This window comes from Neltuma alba, unplaced genomic scaffold, assembly GCF_004799145.2.
Source record: "Neltuma alba isolate B1F8T4 unplaced genomic scaffold, ASM479914v2 tig00001606_pilon, whole genome shotgun sequence".
NCBI lineage: Eukaryota > Viridiplantae > Streptophyta > Magnoliopsida > Fabales > Fabaceae > Neltuma > Neltuma alba.
Window position 1 is genome coordinate 41,266 of NW_021632530.1, and position 24,717 is coordinate 65,982.

The 24,717-nt window shown below is 33.9% G+C and overlaps 1 protein-coding gene across 2 annotated transcripts; it reads left to right on the forward strand.

Moving 5' to 3' along the window:
- Nucleotides 1–21,265: 21,265 nt before the first annotated feature.
- Nucleotides 21,266–24,305, forward strand: LOC114759597 (photosynthetic NDH subunit of lumenal location 1, chloroplastic-like). Of its 2 annotated transcripts, none has more exons than XM_028948809.1 (8): nucleotides 21,266–21,404; nucleotides 21,482–21,590; nucleotides 22,150–22,233; nucleotides 22,461–22,534; nucleotides 22,656–22,778; nucleotides 23,366–23,437; nucleotides 23,544–23,640; nucleotides 24,005–24,305. In XM_028948809.1, exons 1-8 carry the CDS (start codon nucleotides 21,351–21,353, stop codon nucleotides 24,106–24,108), a joined length of 717 nt encoding a protein of 238 aa, XP_028804642.1. In that variant the 5' UTR covers nucleotides 21,266–21,350; the 3' UTR covers nucleotides 24,109–24,305. The 2 variants fall into 2 exon arrangements, with proteins under 2 accessions (XP_028804642.1, XP_028804634.1); XM_028948801.1 differs by having other exon boundaries at nucleotides 21,267–21,404; nucleotides 22,144–22,233.
- Nucleotides 24,306–24,717: the final 412 nt, after the last annotated feature.

Sequence of the window (24,717 nt, forward strand, 5' to 3'; positions counted from 1 at the left end):
AAGCCAATTCTCATGCTATTAAAGGCCCAACACAATTATATATGCATAGAGGAGTCTATTGGAGCTATAATCTTTTAAATTGTGGCCCAAAATGCATTGTGTTATGGACCATATGAAACATCCTTCCTTTAACCTCTCAGAGTATACATTTGGAAGTGTTATGGTTCAAGCGATTCATAAAACAAACTTGTAGATTGAAAATTCAACATTTTTCTCTCAGGTTATGGTTTAAATTTCAAATTTTTGGTCTGATTTTGAAAAATCATAACTAATTATAAAAAATTGTATGGAGGTGCTCCAATTTTTATTTGAAGCTCTTTTAGTACTCTTCAAGGAAAAAATATAAAAATGAACTTATCCTTGGCCAATTCATACAATTGATTATCCAAATTTCACTGCTTATTTAGTCAAATCTGGAACTTCCAGATTCTATGCCTCGACTTTGGAAAATCAAATCTCCTTATGTACGCCTTTCATTTTAAAGCTTGGTATGTGTACTATATGCCTGCCAAATTTGTGGCTTAATTCACTCAAACTAGAGCTAGAAACTGATTGCTCTAGGACCTACGTTTTATCCCTTATACAATTCTTACTTTAATTCTTTTAAGAATCCAAGCATGTGTAATTCAATTTCATGCATTCTCATTACACCCCATATTCATTCTTACATGCCACCAATGCTATATAAAACTAAATTACATAAATTGACATATTCCATAATTATTACATAACTAGAGAATTTAATTATCACAAAGTAATACTAACAATTCTCTACTTCTTTGCCTCAATCTCTAGGCTTCTCTTCATGCAACCATTGCCCATCATGCTTGACCTGTTGGTTAAAGAAGGGGTGAGATTCATGAGAATCTCAGTAGCAAACATTACCACATACATGTATAAGATGGATGCTAATGTATGGTATGTAATTTTTCATAAACTAAAGTTAACTAGTGACATGCCATCATATTTTATGCTTGGTATAAAAATGCATGGCCATGAAAACATATTAAGAACAACACTTCCAGCAACAATCATCATGTCACATCATATAGTCAACATATACAAACCAACATATAAGCATACCACATTAAGCACATAAAAGGATAAGTTCACTACCTTGCACCATAAGTTTTCTCTCGTTTTTCAACTTGCTCCCTAAGCTTCCCAACCATCTAGCTTTCAGTCAAACCACATCCAAACCTTCAACCACTGCTATAAGGGTCACATTACTCACTAGGACCAAGAACTACACAATGTGGAAGACTTATACCCTTGAACTTAATCTCTTTTCCTTAATTTATAATTTAGTGTTCTAGCTTTGTAAAAATTATTCTTTTAGGCCAATCCTACACAATTTTGCCCAAGAAATCCAAATATGAGCTTAGATTCATCAAGATCCAACTCTTTCCCTTAGTTCTAGGCCAAAACTGAAATCTGCCACCTAAATTCCAGTTTTGATTCCAATGCTTCTAACTTCATTAAGGTTGCTTGCTCAACCTTTGCCATTCTTTTTTCTTGATGTCTCATTACCTATGATATTCTTTTCTTTTCTAAAGATGAGGAATCTCATAAAAAAATCATTAGCCCATTTTGCTGATATTATGGACCAATATGGCATGATACTTTCTTCTAAGAAAGGCCTTATAACCCAGGCCCAAATTGAGTTCCTTGGAGCTGTATTTCACAATGGGTTTTACTAGCCTGGTCCTCATATTGCACAAGAACTACTCAACTTTCTAGACAACAACTTGTCGATAAAGCAAATTCAATAGGTCTTGGGCATAGTTAATTATGTCCGTGACTTTTCCTAATGTGACCAGACATACAAGCCACCTGTCCAATCTTTTGAAAAAGAATACTATCCCTTAAGGAAAGTGACAAACTGATGCAATCAAAAAGCTCAAAGAGATAAGTTAGCATCCTCTACCATTGAAAATTTGAGGAGATGGACAAATAATCTTACAAACTAATGCTAGTGATCATTATTAGGGTGCAATCCTTATTGAGGAAGTTAATAGGAAAAGACATTATTGTGGATATGCAAGCGGACAATTCAAAGAATCAAAAAAGCACTACCACGCCACCTTCAAGGAGATCTTAGCTGTAAAAAAAGGAATTGAAAGTTTTAATTTTCATCTTAGTCCTTTCAACTTTATTGTTAAAATGGATAATACTTCATTTCCCTCCATGATTGAAGCTAAAAAGAAGACACTTCTGGATGCATAGTTGCCTGAGTGGAAAGACTGGTTCTCCTGCTATAAAACACATCAAAGAACACTATAATACCCTTGCAGATTACCTCTCAAGACCACCTAATGTTCAATTCCTCACACCTAGAAAATTCCTCAGTATTCTCAGTCCCATAAATCCCTTACATCCCCGACCACTCAATATATCAACCGTCTCTGAATCCTATCTAAAGATGCCTTACATAGTCAGAGCCACTATCTTTCCTCTAGGGTCACGACCTAAAACACCCATAGATGCTATCAATCTCACTAGAAGAACTTTGTTTTATTGGCTCTACCTTTTATTTGTTCACATAGGAATCCATTCTTATCTCAATATTTTGACCTAGACACTCCTTACCTTGCATTCCCATTACCAGAGGAACTATTCTAGTGGAACTATTATAGCATTTCTGGGCTCTGTCGGCCATTCATACCTGTGCCATAGCCTTTCCAGCCTTAGCCAGTTACAACTACCTCTATGATTCCTAAAATCAAAATTCCTACCTTGTTACCCTTTTCCAAATGTCCACTCCTCTACCCTACTAGAGAGGAAAACTCTATAACATTCTCAATGAGCATAATGTATGGACAAAGTCATCATAAAAACAATAAAATTTTTCATGCTTCTTTACTCTTTTTGGGCATTATAAAAAAGATAATGACAGAGGTCTCTACACAGGTAACCGCCTAAATTTTCAGAACACCTCTGCTCTTTGGCCTAAGATAATGAAGCAATTAGGATAAACTTTAATTGCACTAAATGAACCAAATACTAGTGAAGACTCTACAAGTCTCCCTTTTGGACCTTATCCTCCCAATCCTCCTAGTTCACCACAACAGTTTGCTACAAGTTCATCCAATCTCACGTTACAAGAATTTCAAAAAAATATATCCTATAAGCCATCACTCCTTCAGTTCTCACAAAAGAATCCCAAGATCCAATCCTCACAAGAGAATCTCAGGATCCTTATCAACGAGAGTCATAGCCCTTCCAACTTACTCGGCCAAAAGGTCTTCAACTCCCTCAATCAAAATTACTGCCTGGTCCAGTTCTAGAAGAAGACTACATGTAACACCTTCACTTTATAGCAAATAACTAACCAATTACAAGTTTGAAAGTTTTGATCTTGAAAATTTTTATTCTCCAGTTATTATTCACAGCAACCCTTATTTTGGCCAAATTTTCAAAAATCATAATGAATTCTAGAAAAATCAAAATTGAGTGATTCCAAGTTTTGATGGAATCTCTTTAGATTATCTTTAAGAAAAAATATTGTCTGGATGAATTGTTTTCAAATTCAAGCCCAAAATAAATTTTAAAAAGTACTGTTTATTTGGTCATTTTCTATTTTTTTTTAGTATTTTTGCCTAATTTTGGATAAGCATAACTTCTTGTACAAATATCTATTCTAGGCATATTACCACTCATTTTAAAGAGAAAAACGAGATATTTTTGCATGTAAAATTTCATGACCTAACTCACTCGATTGGTCAGAATCACGTTAGTCAAAGTTTGTCCTTCAAATGACTTTTATCCCCTAATTGCTCCACATCTTCATATTTAAGCTCCAAGTTGTCATACCAACCATTCAACCACACAATTGGCATAATAGCATACTTCGGCATATAATTGCATCAAAATATAGCATAAAATCATCCAAAAGGATTAATTTACAAATATTCAAATAATTTTCAAGAAAGGATCAAGACATATTAAGTTTCATAACATTTATCATTCCTTTATGCATTGATCACCTCCTTGTCGTTTTCTTTTGATGCTGTATGCCATAGGGTTTATTGGAACATGGGAGGGGTAAGATTCATAGGAATCTTAATAGCATAGCATCACATTTATAATGTCACGCTCAAGCAAAGTATTACATGCCATACACTAGCTATCACATACTTTAAACTTCATTCACATGTCATGGAAAGGGAATAACATGCTTCTCATTCATAGCACTCAACATTATATAAGCCAAGGTATTACATGCATGGAGTTATACATCATATAACATTATAATCTCATCCACATCATGGCATAGCAACATAGCATAACATATAATAGTAAATACAATACAAGGTAACATTTAAATAGTAAATGCTAGCTACCTCTTTCAATGCTTATCCTTTTAGTCTTCAAACTCCTCACTTAGCAATTTCTCATTCTCTTTTGATGCCAAACCTATTGGTAGCACAATAGGGCATCACACATTATTATCTCATTCATCATAATTACCCTTAATCCCTTTTTACTTGATTTTTGGGTTATTATTTCTAGACCGGATTCCCTAATTCTCTTGGATAATTTCTACATAATTTTTCATATAGAATTCAAATATCTATTTAGATATATGAAAATCCAATTCCTCCCTATTGATCTTCATTTGGCCAAAACATAAGGGGAATGTTTCCAAAATTTTCACTTTTAATTTTAATGGTTCCAAGCTTTATTTCTTAGTGTTTTCCTTACACCATTTCATCATTTAAATACATTGGAAGCATCAAATTGAATTGAATCCAACTCTAACCCCTATCTCTTTTCTTGGCCAAAACACTATATAAGTTTAGGGGTTGAATTTTCTTTCCAAAACTCAAGCATAACCAATCAATTCCTATCCTTTTTAAATGTTTAATCCATGTTTCAATCTCTTGGCTATTTCTCCTCTATTTTTTAAAAAATTTAGCAGCATTTTCCCTTAAGAATATGGCCATCCAATCAACATTAAAACACCATAAAAACAACCCCACATAAAATCACAAGAAGCATAGAAAGCTTACCTTGATGATTCCTTAAGCTTGAGTGGCCCTTCTCTCTCTAGAATTGGCTTTTCTCTCTCCTAAAATCAAGAGCAATAAGGTCTCCCTTGTGATCCCCTCTTTGGTCGAATTATAAGGGTGTGAGAGGGGGTATTTATAGCAATTCACTTAACTCTTTGCCCTTGAATTTCAACAAAATTACAAGGGTTAGGTGGACAAATCATAGCCCTCCAAAATTCTTCTAAAAATAATAAAAAAATAAAATGAAAACAGGTGGACAAATCTTATGCCTCAAGAATATGATCTTGCCACTTGTCCACATGATGTCATGGTGATGATGTCACATGGTTATGTCATGCCAAGATTAATTAACTTAATCATGGTTAACTTCCTTAATCACCATGATTAATTCCTCTTAACCACCTTCTAGAAAACCCATTTTTTTCATTTTTAATAAAATATTTTCCCTTCCAATTGAGCCAAAAATGGCGTGACATATGGACTATTTGGGCTGGAAAAATTTGCAAAAAAAAAAAAAAGCACTTCCCTAAGTATCTTAACATTGCACAAAGTACTAGTATAGTGCCTGATAAATTTTTTCTGTATCCTGTCTAATTTATTGTCTCAGAAAATTCATCTTAGTATACCATTAACCTTCTCTTAGTATAGGCAAGTTTCATAATTTTTCTCAGAATTTAATTCACTTTGGAAACCTCTAAATTCCATTTCTAGTGAAACTTGCATTCTACTAATGATAATTCCACTTTAAATATTATTAAAGCTAACCTCCTTATCATTTGAAGTCAGGAACAATTTTATAAATTATAATAATCCTCTAAGAAATTTTATCATGTTGTTTTCAGAATTATTGAGGCCTTTACATATTTTAAATAATTAACTTTGCTTACTGTTACTTAGTGTAACCAAAAATTCTTGAAAATATATAAAATTCTATATTTATTTACTTTCCTTTCAATAATTCCTCTAGGGCCTCAATACTGTTCCTTGATCCTTACTTCTATTTTACATAATTTTTTGAGAATTTTTGGCAATTTCTAGCTTGACTTTCCAATCAAATCTTTCTTCAACTGATATTTAAAAAATATCAGTTTGACCACTATCCAGCTTCAGTTCAAAACTTGTATGAACTACGTTCCCTTTACACTAACTGGCCCTTAGTCTATTTTATTTTCCTTATCTTCAGGGTTAAAATTTTCAAGATGTTACGTGAAACATCCTTCTTTAACCATCAGGGTACGCTTTGGAAGCGTTACAGTTCAAGCGATTTACGAATCAAGCCTGTAGATTGAAAATTTGCAATTAGTTCTCAGTTTACTGTTCACTAGTTAAATTCTAGATTTTTGGTCCAACTTCAAAAAATCATAACTAATTCTATAAAAATTGTATTAAGGTAGTCCAAAAAAATCTACTTGAGACTCTTTCAATTCTCTACAAAAGAAAAATATGAAACTGAATTTATCCTTGCCCAATTCATACAGTTTATTCATTAAATTTTACTGTTTATTTAGTCAAAACTGTACGTTCTAGTTTCTTTGTCTTAAATTTGACCAAACATAACTCTTTGCACACACATATCCATTTTAGTTGATCTACCCACTTGCTTTAAAGCTCAGAGTATGTACTTCAACCATACCAAATTTCATGGCTTAATTCTTACATGTGGTAGGTCAAACTGGGACTGAAAGCTGACCGCTCTAGGACCTATGTTTTATCCATTAGACAATTCTTGCTTTAATTCTTTTTATTACTTTGGTATGCATAACTTAGATTTTCTCTTTTCCATTCATTCTTATACATTTCCAATCATGCCATAAATGTTTGAAACCAATACATCATATCATTTCCATTCATACACATAAAACACAATAGGAGAATCATACATTAACCAATTGCTTCATTCATTAACATGAATAATTCTCCACTTTCTTCTCCTTCCATCTCATACTCTCTTTTATGCAATCATTGTCCATCATACTTGACCTAAATGGTTGGTTAGGGAGGGGTGAGATTCGGGGGAATCTCAAACGTACATGGCAAGCTTGGCATTTATAACATGCTTGCAACTTAGCATCTTTATAACACAATGACACGTTTGGAAATCATCATGCATTTATCATAAAACACATAGGCCTGTGGCATATTCCAAACACATTCATAGTCACAACACGAGTTCATAAAATCATATAAATATAGAAACATGTCATACATGCAAGCAAATACCAAGCACATAAGAGTAAGGTAAAGTTTGCTACCTTATGTCTTTAAACTTTCTCTTTATTTCCCCTTACTCCCTTTGCTACCAACCATTAAGGTTGCTTGCTCAACCTTTACCATTCATCTTACTTAATGTCTCATGACCCTAAATGTATCAACGCATCATTTCCATTCATTCATTAGAGCCATCGTAATCAACAACATCTACACTGTTTTCTCTGAACTATATTAACTTCTAACTTTTGAGCTTAATTTACAATCTTTCTAAAATTAATTCTACATGCTATTCCCACACAATTTTGCATGTAGAATCTATTTCCAAGCTCAAAGTAATTAAAATCAAACTCTTATGGAGGAGTATGGTGTGATTAAGAGCATGGTAAAGGAGCCCAAACAAAGAAGTTGGTGAGAACCCACAAGAAAAAAATCCCACGAACCGACAACCAATCTGAATATACGCACCCCAAGAACGTAAACAAAGGTCTGGTGATCCACTTGAACCCTTGAACACGGGAGAACAAAGACCCAAAGTGTTGAAAGACGCCACAAAGTTGATCAAGCCTTGATAAGTCTGTTAGTTCAATGAAGAACCCTAGAGAGAACCCCTCTCAAATCAGAAATTGTAAAATGCAAGTTTTTCATTCAAATTCCAAATCTCCTCCAAAATGAGGGTTACAATATCTTATAGAGGATACATTCAGAAATCTGACCTAAAAAGCATTAAATGCAATCTGGAAAATCAAAATATAATAAATTCATAAGGACTTGATTTAGGTAACTTGGAAACTCAAAAGTCAAATCTGCCAATTAATTATGAATTTTCGCCCAAATGCATTTAATGAAATATAATCAGCATATCAAGCCCAAAATATGATTAATTAGGCCCAAATGAGTCTTCTCATGTGTTGTACTTGATCCAGGCTCCTTAAATTGAAGTGTCCAAGCCCAAGATATGATCAGTAGCTCCATTTTCAGCCCAAATGACATTAGTGACGTCCTCAGCATTTTTATCCAGATTTGATGCTCCAACAAATGCCATTTGCTTTGTTAAGGTGTCTTGCACTAGCCCACTCAAAGCTTCCTTAATTCTTTTAGCTTTTGCTCTTGTGATTGGTCTAGTTGGGATTTGCAATGGATCATTGGAAGTTGAGGAGTTAGCTTGCTGTATCGCATTATTCCCTCTCTCCTGAAAAGCATTCGACCTCGAATCATCACCTGCATTAAAAGGAGATAAATCAGCCACATTGAAAGTAGCACTAACATTATACTCACCAGGTAAATCAATTTTCTATGCATTGTCATTGATTCTTTCAAGCACTTGAAAGCAGTTTTCCATTCATCCCCTTCCCTCATTCTAATTTGATGGTATCCAGATTTCAAATCAATCTTAGAAAAGACAATAGAACCATGCAATTCATCAAGCATATCATCTAATCTAGGAATGGGATGGCGATACTTTACAGTGATGTTATTCACAGCTCTGCAATCAATGCACATCCTCTAAGTTCCATCTTTCTTTGGCACTAAAAGTACCGAAACAACACAAGGACTCAAGCTTTCTCTAACATATCCCCTTGCCATGAGCTCTTCCACTTGTTTTTAAAGTTCCTTTGTCTCTTCTGGATTGCTTCTATAGGCTGGCCTATTAGGAATTGCTGCTCCTGGAATGAAATCAATTTGATGCTCAATTCCTCTAATAGGTGGTAATCCAAGTGGAATCTCTTCTGGGAACACATCATCATATTCCTGCAATAAAGAACTAACAACACTTGGAAAGGAAGAGTTAATGTCATTAGTATCCAAAAAGGATTCCTTGTAAACAAGGAGAAGCAAATGTTGTTCAGCCAAAAAGGCATTCCTCACTTTACTTTCTTTTGCATAAAAACTCAATTTCTTCTTCTCTTTTCTCTCTTCATTTTTTTTCTGAAATTCTTTTTTTGAACTCTCAGCTTTCCTCTCCTTTTCACTCCCATTTCTTTTTGATGTCTCTCTCACATTTTTCATATCACTCTCTTTTTTCATCTTAAGTTGATCCTCATACACTTGCTTTGGGGTCAATGGTACAAGAGTAATGGGTCTGTTGTTCCTTACAAAAGAATATATATTTGTAAGCCCATCTTTCTTTACCTTTCTATCAAATTCCCAAGGTCTTACCAAAAGTATATGTCCAGCATGCATAGGAACAACATCACATAATACTTCATCACAATCCTTCCTAATTGAAAAAGAAACAAGAACTTGCTTATCAACTTTAATTTCCCCACATTCATTCAACCATTGCAGCTTGTATGGTCTAGGGTGTCTAACAGTGGGCAAATTCAATTTCTCAACCATCGTAGTGCTTGCAACATTCGTAATACTCCCACCATTAATTATCAAACTACATACCTTGTTATTAATGAGGCAGTGAGTATGGAAAATATTTTCCCTTTACTCATTCAACTCATCTTCCTTCACTTGACAATTCAAGGCTCTTCTAACTACAAGGTATTCTCCTTCCACAGCATACTCAATCCCATCATAACTAGCATCTTCAAGTAGGGGTATGAAGTCATCACTTTCACTCTCACTTTCAGTCACAACTTCATTATTTTTCAGAATTATCACTCTCTTGTTGGGGCATTGAGAAGCAATATGACCTGTACCCAGACACTTAAAACATTTTATATCCCTATTTCTAGAAGTTTGGGAATCAAATTTACCTTTGCTCTTCGATGAAGCTTCTTCTTTGCCTTTAGTGGTCTCCTTTCAGATAGGTTTTTCTCCTTTCTTCCAATTCTGTTTGAAAGAAGAACTTGATCCAGAATGAAATTTTGAAGCACCTTTACACTTGAGTTGCTTTTCCACCTTAATAGCCATATGCACCATGTCTTCTAGCTCCACATAATAATGCAATTCCACTATGTCAGCTATATCTTTATTCAACCCACTTAAAAATCGAGCCATTGTTGCTTCTCTATCTTCTTGCACATTAGCTCTTATCATGGCCAATTCCATCTCCTTATTGTACTCCTCCACACTCTTAGGACCTTGTGTAAGGGTCTGCGACTTTTGATAAAGCTCTCTAAAATAATGGTTGGGAACAAATCTCTTCCTCATTAGAGCTTTCATTTCTCTCCAAGTTGTTACGGGCCTCTCTCCATTATTTCTCCTATTAATACCCAATTTATCCCCCCAAACAATGGCATAATCAGTGAATTCTATTGCTACCAACTTCACCTTTTTAGCTTCAGAATAATTATGACACTCAAAGATCATTTCTATTTTCTTTTCCCACTCTAAATAGGCTTTAGGATCATTTCTACCTTGGAATGATGGTATCTTCATTTTGATGCTCCCAAGGTTCCCATCTACTCTATCTCTCTCCCTTGGGTTATTTCTCCCATGTCTTCTCCCATACCTATCCCCTCTATGCCTATTCCTTATCAGTTTAACTTCAGATTCATACTCAAATTCATCCTCACTACCATCGACTTTATTATTTTCAGATTCAAAGTCATCCATAGAAACCTCCCTTCACCTTCCATGCCTTCGAGGATTAAGTCGAGCTCTTTGCAGATTTGCAATCCTTTCATCTTGTATATCCATTCTATCCCTTATCTCTCTATAAACCACATTTATCCGTTGAAAACGTTGCTGCATTGCCCTAAGGGTGTCTTCAATATTCATTGGATTTCCACCACCACCGGATGTCCCATCTGCATTAGAGATTGTGACTTCAAGGAAAAATAATTATGTTAGTGAAGTAAAGCTTCTCACAAATTTCCTCACGTGTTTCCCTCAAGAATGACACTCAACACTCGCGTTTCACTCAAACTTGGTGATAGCATACCAAGAAGTATTCAATATGGAGGTCTTGAAGCCCAAGAAATGCTCATCCAATTAGAGGCCCAACCAGCCCTCCAAAGTGCTCAAAGGATTTATAGCTTCAGAATACTTACATGGAGGATGATATGGATTATTGCTTGGACAATTACATGGACAAATGCGGAGCTTGACGTGACATATGGAAGGCCACCCCAAAAGCCACCATGGTATGTGAGTCATTAGAGTGTAAACACTTGGACCTTAAGAAAGACAAGAACGTGTTCTAAGAGCCTAAAAAGAGATTTGAAGCCAATTCCTATGTAATTAAAGGCCCAACACAATTATATGTACCTGGAAGAGTCCATTAGAGCTATAATCTTTTAAACTGGGACCCAAATGCAATGTGTTATGGACCAAAGGAGTTCCAGAACGTGATTCAACCATATTCAAGCCCAAATGAGTGTCTAAAAGGCCCATACATGCTTATGGACGTGAATAGAAATTATGAAGACCCATTTGGAAGGTCCAAGAAGATTCAAGAAGCATCAAGAGTGATCTTATATAATATTAAATAGGATTTTATTTGTTTTAATTAGTTTCCTATTTTATATTGATTGCTTCTTGAAGGCAAAGACTTACTTATTTTGTATTGCATTAATGAGTAGAGAGTCAAATAATATCCTTCTCATTAATGAAGGGGTCCTCCTGCTAGGTAGTGTGTGATCTAGATTATTCTATCTTGACTAGCAAGTTAGAGTATTCTAGAAAGTATTCTGATTTTCCAAATTTTGTTGTATTTTCGCATCTATTTTTTATGCATTTTATTTACTTAGTGTTTTAGGCTCTAAAAACCTATATTGGGCTTTTAGGGCTTAGGTTATCAATTAGGGTTTTCAAGAGTCTTAATCTATAAATAATTCAGTATGTACTCTTTTCAGAGGGGAGATGATTTTGAATAATTAATAAAATGAGAATTTTATTCCTCTTTGTGTGAACCTTGCTTGCATCCTCGTATTCTCGTGAGAATACTCGACAGTATCAAGGGAGTGATCAACCTTGTGGTGTCTTCATGGCTAGGGTTGTAAGAGACAGGTTTTCTTAAGGTCCTACCTCGATCATCCATTCTATTCCTTGTGTTTGGGGTTACAAGAGGCAGGTTCTCTTGGGGTCTCATTCCATTCTTATACTTGATTCTAAGCTAGTCCGTTCGTTTCATCCCCTCATATCAAGTGGTATTAGAGCCTGGTTTGCTAGATTTCAAGTTTTATCTTTTGCTGTTTTAATTTTTTCTTCTTTCTCTGTTGCTTCTATTTCCCTTTCGTTTCTATTCTCCTCATTCTGTCTTCCTCCTTTCTTCCTTATTTCCATTCCTTTTTTTGTTTTTTTTCTTTTCCTTTTCATCTCCTTTCCACTCTTTTGTTTATTTGACTTGCTTTGTTCTTTTGAGTAGCAAAAAAAAAATTCGTGAAAAAAAAGAGAGCTGTTGTGTTGAAACAAAAAGAAAACAAAAAAAAGCAAAAAAAAAAAAGCAAAGAATTGCTAAAAAAAAATTTCAAAAATTGAAAAAAAAGGGAAAGAGTCTCAGATTTTGTAGATTGCAACATAAGAGGCAAGTTTCCTAATTTGAAAGAGCTTCCATTGCAAGTCACAATTAATTTCCTAAATCTTTATACTTGGGTGGTAAGACTCCTACTTTCCTGTTTCTACTTTCCTTTATTTTATCTAGTTTCCTATTTTGAATTCCTTTTCTTTTCATATTGCTTTCCTATTTTCTTTCTTCAAGTTTCCTCCTTTCTTTTGTTTCCTATTCCTTTTCCTTCCTTTTCATACTATTTTTCTAATTTCAGTTCTTTTCTTGCAAGGTACTCACTTTCCTAAAGTTGTCTCAAGGTAGTACCTTTCCTAATTGCTTTGTTTCCTATTTTCCTTTACTTTCACAATCTTATTCTCATTTTGCAATTTCTGCCTCCCTTTTCCACGTTTTTTTTTCCTATCCATTTTTTTTATCATAAACTTCTTCTCTCCTCATTTTCCCCCTCCTTTCATTCCATCCTCACGTTTGGCCTATCCTTCTTCTTTCATCTTTTATCTTTTCCCCTCTTTCACGTAGTTGTTGGCTCTTACAATTTCTGGTTGTGAAGGTTACCGCTTTCTAATATTGTCTCTTGGTTTTTGTTGAGTTTCAATCAAGAATACTACAGGAGACAAGCTTGAGTGGTAAAAGGCAAGAGTGTTTTACTTCAATACAAAAGCCAAAATTTGAGAGAAACACGAGTGACATAAATTGTTTTGAGTGAAACACTTGAGTAGAGTGGTGAGGTCCATTTTTTTCTCTTTGTTTCTAACCTTTTAGGTACCAAATATGTATGGTCATTTGAAGTCCAATCACAACTCCAAGTCTAAAAGAGATCTATATAGAAGATTGCAGGAGTTAAAACAAGGCTCCATAGATGTTGGGGATTATTATCATGAGATGGAGTTAGCAATGACTAGAGCTGGTATAAAAGAGACTCCAGAAGCCACTATAGATCGTTTTATAAGTGGGCTTAATCCTAGATTAGCTCGTGTCGCAGAAATGTGCAGTTTCATGGAGATTAAAGATTTGGTTTCTCTACTTAGCAAGCATGAGCGAGAACTCAAGAGACAAAAATATTCAGAAAGACAATGCTCCTCTTCAAAGAAGAATAATCAAGAGAAAGATGTGTCATCTCCACATCAAATTCAAAGGAGATGGATTCCATTATCTTGAATAATTGTGAAAAAGAAGAGAGTTTGAGCAAAGAAACAAGTGCAATAGAGAACATTGAGTGTTGTGAAAATAATGAGAGTAAAAAGGAGCGTGTTGCTTTGAGTGAAGAGAAACATGGAAAGAATTATGAGAAAAATGAGGTTAAAGGTGATTGCAAGGATATTTCTTTGATTACTAACCATCTTAATCATCCTTTGCCCTGTGTTTCTGGTGTGTTGCAGGTAGTTGATTTGATTCCTAAAGTGCCACCCGATAGATTCTCATTTCATTCAAGCAATGTTGAAAAACGTGCTGCTAGCCTAAATTTTGTTATTCCCAATGACTTGTTGTCTTTAAGATGCCTTAAACTTCTCACATTGAATTGTCATTGTTATATGAATTTTGTTGTTCACAGGTGTTCTTATTACATTCAGATTATGGTTAAGAGGCTTTCTTATTACCTAGATTTTGTTGTTGCTTTAGGTTATTTTGTAAATGCACAAGGGATTCACATAATCATATTTATATTTGGGTGCATGTAAGAAAGAGAAGATTTCTAACCAAAAGCAAGTTTCAACACCTTTCTAAATTAGAGTTTCCAAATATGACTCCGAGTGTTCAAAATTCTTTTCAAGCTCTTAGAAAGACCCATAACTTGCACGATTACTCCACATGGTAATTATTGTATTTATATTATTTTTGAACATTTTCATTTCTTTCCTTTTGATCTAGGTCAAGATTTGGGGACGAATCTTTTTGAAGAGGGAGGGAATGATAGCATACCAAAAAGTGTTTAATATGGAGGTCTTGAAGCCCAAGAAATGCTCATCCAATTAGAGACCCAACCAGCCCTCCAAAGTGCTCAAAGGATTTATAGCTTCAGAATGCTTACATGGAGGATGATATGGATTATTACTTGGACAATGACATGGACACATGAGGAGCTTGACATGACATATGGAAGGCCACCCCAAAAGCCACCATGGCATGTGAGTCATTAGAGTGTAAACACTTGGGCCTTAAGAAAGACAAGAGCGCATTCTAAGAGTCTAAAAGGAGATTTGAAGCCAATTCCTATGTAATTAAAGGCCCAACACAATTATATGTACCTGGAAGAGTCCATTAGAGCTATAATCTTTTAAACTGGGGCCTAAATGCATTGTGTTATGGACCAAAGGAGTTCCAGAACGTGATTCAACCATATTCAAGCCCAAATGAGTGTCTAAAAGGCCCATACATGCTTATGGACGTGAATAGAAATTATGAAGACCCATTTGGAAGGTCCAAGAAGATTCAAGAAGCATCAAGAGTGATCTTATATAATATTAAATAGGATTTTATTTGTTTTAATTAGTTTCCTATTTTACAGTTTCCTATTTTATATTGATTGCTTCTTGAAGGCAAAGACTTACTTATTTTGTATTGCATTAATGAGTAGAGAGTCAAATAATATCCTTCTCATTAATGAAGGGGTCCTCCTGCTAGGTAGTGTGTGATCTAGATTATTTTATCTTGACTAGCAAGTTAGAGTATTCTAGAAAGTATTCTGATTTTCCAAATTTTGTTGTATTTTCGCATCTATTTTTTATGCATTTTATTTACTTAGTGTTTTAGGCTCTAAAAACCTATATTGGGCTTTTAGGGCTTAGGTTATCAATTAGGGTTTTCAAGAGTCTTAATCTATAAATAATTCAGTATGTACTCTTTTCAGAGGGGAGATGATTTTGAATAATTAATAAAATGAGAATTTTATTCCTCTTTGTGTGAACCTTGCTTGCATCCTCGTATTCTCGTGAGAATACTCGACAGTATCAAGGGAGTGATCAACCTTGTGGTGTCTTCATGGCTAGGGTTGTAAGAGACAGGTTTTCTTAAGGTCCTACCTCGATCATCCGTTCTATTCCTTGTGTTTGGGGTTACAAGAGGCAGGTTCTCTTGGGGTCTCATTCCATTCTTATACTTGATTCTAGCCGATCCGTTCGTTACCCCCCCTCATATCACTTGGCTTTTAAATTGAGGTATGTCACTCTTGCCTTTTTCCACTCTGAAATCCCTCTTGAGGCTCTTTAAAAAACTAAGCAATTTAAACAAAGCAATCACAATATGCAGAATCAGCCAACACTTAGGAACTTTGAGAAATCAAGAGTATTGAATATAGACTTCCAAGAAAAATTAGAAATTCAATTGACACAAATATTGCAAAAGCCAAAACAGAATTTGGATATGAAGGTGATTTGCTCAAAACACTTCCAGCACTATAATTTTTTTTGTTTTTTTTTTCTGTTCCTTTTTTTTTTGGGTACTTTTTTTTTCCCTTGTCTTTCAACTTTTTGTTTTGTTTTTTGTTTTCACTAAATAATGCAAAGAAAATGACGAAAATACCATAAACTAAACAGAACAAGCAATCTGAACCCAGAAATTCCAGAAAATGTGTCTTTTTCAAATGGGTATAACATGCCCTAGGAAAGTCAGATTTAGATGAAACCAAAACGAGAAGAAAGAAGGGATTCCAAACTATAAAAATGACCTATTAAACATCACAAAACTCAACAGAAAAGTGAATGAACAAGGACGACAATTTTGGTGACGGACAGAAACGCAGAAGACAAATAGACACAAGAAAAGGCACCAAATGAAGAACGAAAATGAAGGTAAACTAACAGAAAAATATGACCTGAGTTTAGATCCAAGGCTCTGATACCAAGATGGTGAGAACCCACAAGAAAAAAATCCCACGAACCCACAACCAATCTGAATATATGCACCCCAAGAACGTAAACAAAGGTCTGGTGATCCACTTGAACCCTTAAACACGGGAGAACAAAGACCCGAAGTGTTGAAAGACGCACAAGGTTGATCAAGCCTTGATAAGTCTGTTAGTTCAATGAAGAACCCTAGAGAGAACCCCTCTCAAATCAAAAATTGCAAAATGCAAGTTTTTCATTCAAATTCCAAATCTCCTCCAAAATGAGGGTTATAATATCTTATAGAGGATACATTCAGAAATCTGACCTAAAAAGCATTAAATGCAATCTAGAAAATCAAAATATAATAAATTCATAAGGACTTGATTTAGGTAACTTGGAAACTCAAAAGTCAAATCTGCCAATTAATTATGAATTTTCGCTCAAATGCATTTAATGAAATATAATCAGCATATCAAGCCCAAAATATGATTAATTAGGCCCAAATGAGTCTTCTCATGTGTTGTACTTGATCTAGGCTTCTTAAATTGAAGTCTCCAAGCCCAAGATATGATCAGTAGCTCCATTTTCAGGCTAAATGACATTAGTGACGTCCTCAGAATTTTTATCCAGATTTGATGCTCCAACAAATGCCATTTGCTTTGTCAAGGTGTCTTGCACTATCCCACTCAAAGCTTCTTTAATTCTTTTAGCTCTTGCTCTTGTGATTGGTCCAGTTGGGATTTGCAATGGATCATTGGAAGTTGAGGAGTTAGCTTGCTGTATCGCATCAGAAGTCCAACATTCTGAAAGATCCATTACAAGGCATTAGAGGCCCAATAACAAGAGTAAGGACTAAAGCTATGAAGGAGGCCCTAAATTGTCTAATACGAAAGCTAAAAGAGTTGAAGCCCATTTATTTGGAAGAAGCACATTTTAATAAGCCTAAAAGGAGTCCAAAAATGGTGATCACATTGCTAGAAGCCCAACAAGATGATGTACAAGGCCCTTGTGGAGTTCAGATTGAAGAATTCACTTAAAATACCATGTGACAAGCATGTGCCTTTTGGACAAAGATCATAAGTGACGTCCAAGAATCTTTAAGAAGGATCAAGAAGGCATCATTATGAATTGATTATGATTTAAATTCGTTTTTTTTGTCAAGGAGTGTTCTAGAAGATCATGTTTTTATCTACTTTCCTATTTTTAAATAGCAGACTTGTTCTTGAAGTTTAAGTTATTTTTTTTTTTCTATGTAATAAATGGTGCCTCCCATAGTCAAAATAATCATTAATGAGGCGTCATCCTTAGCATTTATGTCTTAAGATGCTGATTCTATAGTGTTCTATTATTGCCTATATAGGCTGTGTTTTTTGTAATTGAATTCAGACTTCGATAAATGAGAATTGAGTTTATTTCTCTTTGTGTGAGCTTTGCTTGCATCCTTGTATTCTTGTGAGAATACTCGACAGTATCAAGGGATTGATCAACCTTGTGGTGTCTTCATGGCTAGGGTTGTAAGAGACAGGTTCTCTTAAGGTCCTACCCTGATCAACCATCCGTTCGTTACTTGATTCTAGCTGGTCCGTACATCCCCCCTATATCAAACTCCTTCCCCATGAACCAGCCTTGACCAAATAGTATGCTTTTAGGGTCCAAAATTTTCATTTCCAATTCCAATGCTTCCAAACTCGTTTTCTCACCTTTATCCCATACAATTTTTCATTTTAAACACATTGAAAGTATCAAAATTATTAAAATCCAATCCTAGCCCTAAGAACTAGCTCTGGTTGAAATGTTGCTCAAGTTACATAATCATGAAATTCAACCAATTTCAATATAAAGCCACTTGATTCTTGTTTCTTTTAAGCCTTTAAACATTATTCTAACATCAATTTCATCTTCCCCTATCCTTAATAACTTTGTGCAGCATGCCCCCTAAGGTAGTGAAAACTACATTAAAATCATTAAAATCCATAACCAAGCCCAACAACAAGGGTAGTGAAAACTACATTAAAACCATAAACATATTTTAGAGCTTGATCTTGTATGGGACACTTTGCCTTTCTCTCTCTAGGATCTATTTTACAAGAGTTTCCCCATAAGTTCCATGGCTTGCACGAAATGGGGAAGGGGATGGGGATATGTATAGAAAACAAAATTGAATATTAGCCATGGATCTTAAAAATATGTGGGATCTTGACTGTTCATTTTGCCTTTTCATCTTGTGGTGACAAGTGTCCTATAACATCATACTTACATAATCTTGATGACATCATGCTTGCATCATCAAGCCATATGTCTTCAATCCAACCATACACACGTCTTTTTACTAGAAATTTCCAATATTATCCATGAATTTTGAATTGTATTTAATTAATTTCTTTGAGTAGGTAGCAAGTCACGAAATTGGGCTCTCTTTTAGGCTCAATGTGGGTCCCACACATGGTTTGGGATGGCTCAAAAAGTTAGCCCACAAACCAAATCACAATCACAAATCATTCCGACTCTTTTTCGGTTACTATTCACTTGTAACATTTTGTAATTTTTCTAGGCTTCAAAAATTCATTTCTCTCCATGATAAATCCCATTTTCATATAATAATATGATGTAAATATTTTTATAATTTTTCTCCACCTCTAGATAATTATTTTGAATTTTTCCCGATTAGGCCTTTATCGGTAAAATTGCAGGAAATAAATTCTCTAAAATTAATTCCTGTATTTCCAAGGGCTGAAACCAATTTTACAAATTCATTCCCACATTTAGATAATTTATCCATATTTTTTCCAAGTTTATTGAAGTCTTTAGCTATTTTAAATAATTATTTTCCTCTAATTTTTCTACTATTTTCCAAAAAACCTCCGTTTTCAGAAAATTCCGTAATAAGCTATTTTATACTATTTTCATCTTTTGGGCCTCAATTGAGATGCTAAAACCTCTAATTTATACCTTACCATTTTTTTAGGAAAATTTCTAGAATTTTCGGGCATAATTTTCATTTTTACCCTTACTAGCATAAAACTTTACAAAATTACAATTTTGCCCTTGGTTTGGCCTAACTTGAAATTCACCTCAATGGGGCCTCCGACATAACCTTTGGCCTATATTTTTTTTTTCTTGTTCTTGGGCCTCGAGACTTCATCCAAGCATCTAACTTCCTCTTTTCTTAGTCCTAGAAAATTTTTTCTTTGTAATTTAGTCCCTGAAAATCCCTCTGTCCTTCTAGGAAATTTCTAGGACCTCTGTCAAAAGGGGTCTAGTAGCCTTCCAGGCTAATTCCAGTAGTTCTAAGCTCAAAATTTGGGATGTGACATTATGCTACAAAACTGATAAGGTAAAAAAGTAACTATTCAAAATGCATTGGTTATGATGAAGATTACACCGATCTCACTAATGAGGAATTTAGGCACTTTTAGGATTGGTCTTATCTATTTGAAATCTACTTTATGTCTTACTTTAAATACAAGTGTAATGTGTGCTGCCCATTGTCACTTTAGCTTTATCAGCTTTTGCTTTTGTTAAGAATTTCTGCTTTTATAGGATTGTATTATTGAGTCTGTAATAATTCAGGTTTATGGTCTAGTCAGTCCAAGAATCTATATAAGGACGCCTTTGGTTTTCTGAGGAGGCATCAAATATTGTAACATTGAGTATTGAATGAAAAAATGTTTTCTCTAACATATCTCTAAACTCTATCTCTATCTAAGAGCTTGTTCTATCTATCTCAAAAATTCAAGTATGCTCTATACTTGCCTCTTATAAGGACCTTATGTATCAGAAAGAATCTGACCATGATCCTATGAGATGATCTGTTTTGATTTAAAAGTCTTTAGTTTGAAATTTTACAGGTTAAAGTCCTAATATGGTTTGTGTGAGGCCGAGAGAGCTAATTGTTAAGACTTTGATACATGGTAATACCTGTAATTCTCTCGACTGAGTCTCAAAGGTTTAAGGAGACTCACCCTCGTGGCTCAAAAAATATTTTCAATAATAGGCTAATAAAGTATATAATTTTGAACAATTTATTTTTAGTCCCTTAAATTTAACATCATTATCCTCACTATCAGAAAATACTGACTAACAATTTCAAAATATAACTCAACATTTAATTGCTGACATATTAATTTTTAATTTAAAATAGGTAAATTAAAAAATATTTAAAATAAAAGTTGATTAAGGATACCATCAAACTTAATTACTTCCTCTAACCGAAATTTCTAACATGATTCTATAGGATTCACTCTTCATTTTTTTAATTAAAATAATAAATGAAAAAATATTCTAAATGGTGACATTTTAATTTTTTATTATCAACTTTTTAAATTATGATATTGAATCTAATATAAAGGTTAACAATAACTCTAATTCTTAAGATAATTATAATTTTTGAAATGTTTAGATATAATTTTTTAAAAATTAATTAGGTAAAATTTTAAAGAAAATTGTTTATTTTATAATTATTAATAATATTAAACCATATAAATTGTTGATGAAAGTAAGATTTCATGTTAAAAATATTTTTGCTAGTTATTTCAATAAGTGCGCTTCCTAAAATAATTTTAACTATTTTTAATTTATAGATTGTAAATTAACAATTAATATGCATTTAAATAATAATTCGTTATTTTAAAATTGCTAAGTCATTAGTTTTCATTAATAAAAGTTCAATGATATTAAGTTTAAAAGATAAAAATATAATTTTTAAATTTAAAAAACCAGACTCATATTTAATGTAAATTCAAAGGATCAAAAGGTCTAAAATTTAAGTGACACGGAGGAAAAATATCTCCCACAGGTCAAAAAGCTTTATCCAAACCAAAAGAATCCAAGAAAAAGTGATAGAAAAAGCGAGCCTCTCTCGTCCCTATGACCACAAGAACAAGCTCCGATCCATAATCAAAGATGGTGGTTTCCTCAATATCTCTGAGCTGCTTTTCGCCATGCTTATACAGCAAGGTTTGTTTGCAATATCAAACAATTTCAGACCATTTTATAATTGAATGTAAATATCATTCTGCATTATTATGTTCCAGTTGAACTACCTGTCCGGTTCGAATGAACCGCCTCGCAATTCTGCGATTTCATCTTTCCGCAATGCAGTCGCTGCCGAAACAGAGACAACCTCCGACGACGATGGACAAAGTAATAAACCAATGAGACTGAAAATGGAGTTTCTGGAACTTTGTCCCTAGATTTTTGGATTGATTTATTATGTTGATGAAACAGATTGGTATTTCATCATGAGTCCAAATTCACATTCCAACAATTCTCTCTCTTTCTGAAATGGTGTGGATTTTGGTAGAAATTTTTGCTGGGTCTCGCTTAGATTAATTTTTAATAAGCGACTTTTCTTTTTGGCAAGATAATAAGCGACTTTTTTGGGAGAACGGATTATAGAGCCCTCATTATTTTAATTTGATTTGTACCCAATAAATTTGTTAACGTTAGATTATTTGACTTAAACATTTTTAAATGAAAATATAGCAGAAAGATGAGTTCAGATTAAGAAAGAAATAGAGTGAAAAAAAAATAATATACACACATTACACACATATAAACTACAAAAAGAGAATCCCGTTCAGGATTTCACCTATACATTACCGCTGTAAAGGAATAACGCCTACAAAAAATTGAAATTAGAAGTTCACTTAATAAAAATAAGATCTTCAGTTAGATTTTATATATCATTTTGAAGTTGTAGGGCACTTACAGAGAAGGCCTCTATTATTGGGACTTGGAACACTGACTGCAACTGTTCTCCCTGCAAATCCACTCAAAGCTGAAGGTATTTATTTACTTTCTTCTTGTTTTTAGATACACGAATTTCTTGCACATTAAAAAATTTAAGTTAGATTGTTTAAATCAAATTTAGACAGTTCATATTACATCAGTCTTTTTTTTTTTTTTCCAATTTGAACGAAAATATAAATCGTTTAGACCTAGTCTAAATGATTCCAATAAAATGTGTACCATGCACATCTGTAAAATCTCATTAAACATATAATTCTGCAGAAATACCAGCGAAGTACAGAGAATTTGTGGACTTTATAGATGGGTATTCTTATATATATCCTCAAGACTGGAAGGTACAAGAAATCATGTTAATTAAATCAATTTATCTCACAAAAATCATATTTGAAATGCACACGATTATAAATCTCTCTTAACAGACTATTAGTGTGAATGATCTCATTCTTTGATTCCTAGGACTTTGACTTCAGAGGGCACGATTCTGCATTTAAAGACAGGTATTTGCAATTGCAAAATGTGAGGGTGAGATTCATACCAACTCAGAAGAAAGATATCCATGATTTAGGTCCAATGGAAGAGGTAATATAATGATTATCAAGTCAAAATTACTGCAAGTCATGCAAATTGAGAAATGAGTTTATAGCTGCAAAGATTACCTTATGAAGCCATCACAATGAAGTTAGAGAGAGATGCAAAGATAAGAGTAGGTCTCACTTCTGTGGGATTTATGATCCTATTTGGTACGAAGCATTGAAAATAAAAAGTAAGGATTATGATTCGGTTTGAGAAAAATCATTAAAGAGTTTTTAGTATGAGTAATTTCTTGTTACATGAAATTAGACAATCTCATTCCCATAGTATTATCTAGTTCCACATATATGGATTTGTTCAATCCCAAGTAACAAGTAATTACTCATACTAAACACTCTTTTAACATATTTTTTCAATCACAAACACAATCCTTATCCCTTATTTTTAACTTTTCATACCAAACGAGACCATATATATATAGAAATGAGACTTATTACTTTATTATTATCTTTTTCTAACTTTCTCTTTTCGAAGTATTCTAGAGAATCAAAATAATTTGGGGGGGGGGGGGGAATCATTCCTTTTAATGCTTGTGATTTGGTACCTCACAAATGTGTACAATAACCGTGAAGCAGGTTGTAACCAATTTGGTGAAGCATGTATATGCTGCCCCCAACCAAAGGCCAACAGTATATGACATGCAAGAGGTTCTCTTCTCATTGGTTTCTTTTCTCAATTATCTGCGTCCCCCCCCCCCCCCCAAAACAAAAAAGAATGGTGAAATCTCGATGATTAGAAGTTATTACAATGCAGAGAACTGTAGATGGGAAAAATTACTACACGTTTGAATACGTTCTCACATCGCCAAATTACTCAAGTGCCTCGTTTGCAACAATAGGCATAGGAAATGGTGAGTAACCTTATCTTCTCAACCTCTACTCCATGAAGGTTATAACTATTGAAATTGATGAAAATGAATTCAGTTTTTATACATAGGTAGTTTACTCCAATGGAATTAGGACAAATGGATTTTTCTATAAATTATTTACTGTATAACTAATTTCATTATTAATATTCTTATTTTCAAGTCTAGAATCCACATGTTCTGATTTGATTTGTCTCATCTCAAGTATATAAATGAAGTCTTTTCTATGATGTTGCCTTCGTAGTAGCATAAATTAGAATATAAATAGTGTATATGATGAGTGCCAGCAAGGTGAATATTGTTTTTGTGAAATGATCGATGGTGTTGATGAATGGCCAACACTATACAGGAAGGTATTACACCTTAATTGTTGGAGCCCTTGAAAGGCGCTGGAGAAGGGTAAGAGATAAGCTTAAAGTGGTTGCAGATTCCTTCAAGATATTAGACATCTGAAATTATATCAGGGTTTCCCTGGTGCATGTTCTAATTTGTTTATAGATTGAATTTAAAATTTATGTAGCACAATATGAACCTTTTTGTCTATCATAGAATGGGAAGATTTTCAAGTTGACCTAGTAATCTGAATTGACAGATTCAAATTTGATTCTAGGTAAAAATTAATAATACCCATTTCTATTTTTAGAAACCAATAATGATGTTTTTGTTGATGTCCTCGTCATTTTCTTCTTGGGGGCATTGTATGGACATTATGCCGGCTTTGATGGCTTTGTTTTTATGGAAAGGTTCCAAAAAATTTACGCCCTACATTAGATCAAATAAAAGTGGATGAATATAAACAATACTTAACATAATTTGTCAACATACAATAATCAGAGAGCATGACCACTCGCATAGCTCAACTCTTCGCATCAACCAACTTTTCAGTACAATACTAACCTGGTTAAGCATACAGAAACAAAGGACATATAGTGCAGAAACTCAAAAGTAGCTCTGAACCATTTAACCACTTTTTTTAATATTTATAATAAACAGAAGAGAGCAAGAAGAAAATCCTACATGAAGTAGCCAGAAGAAGCATTAGTATCCCTTACACTGAAAACA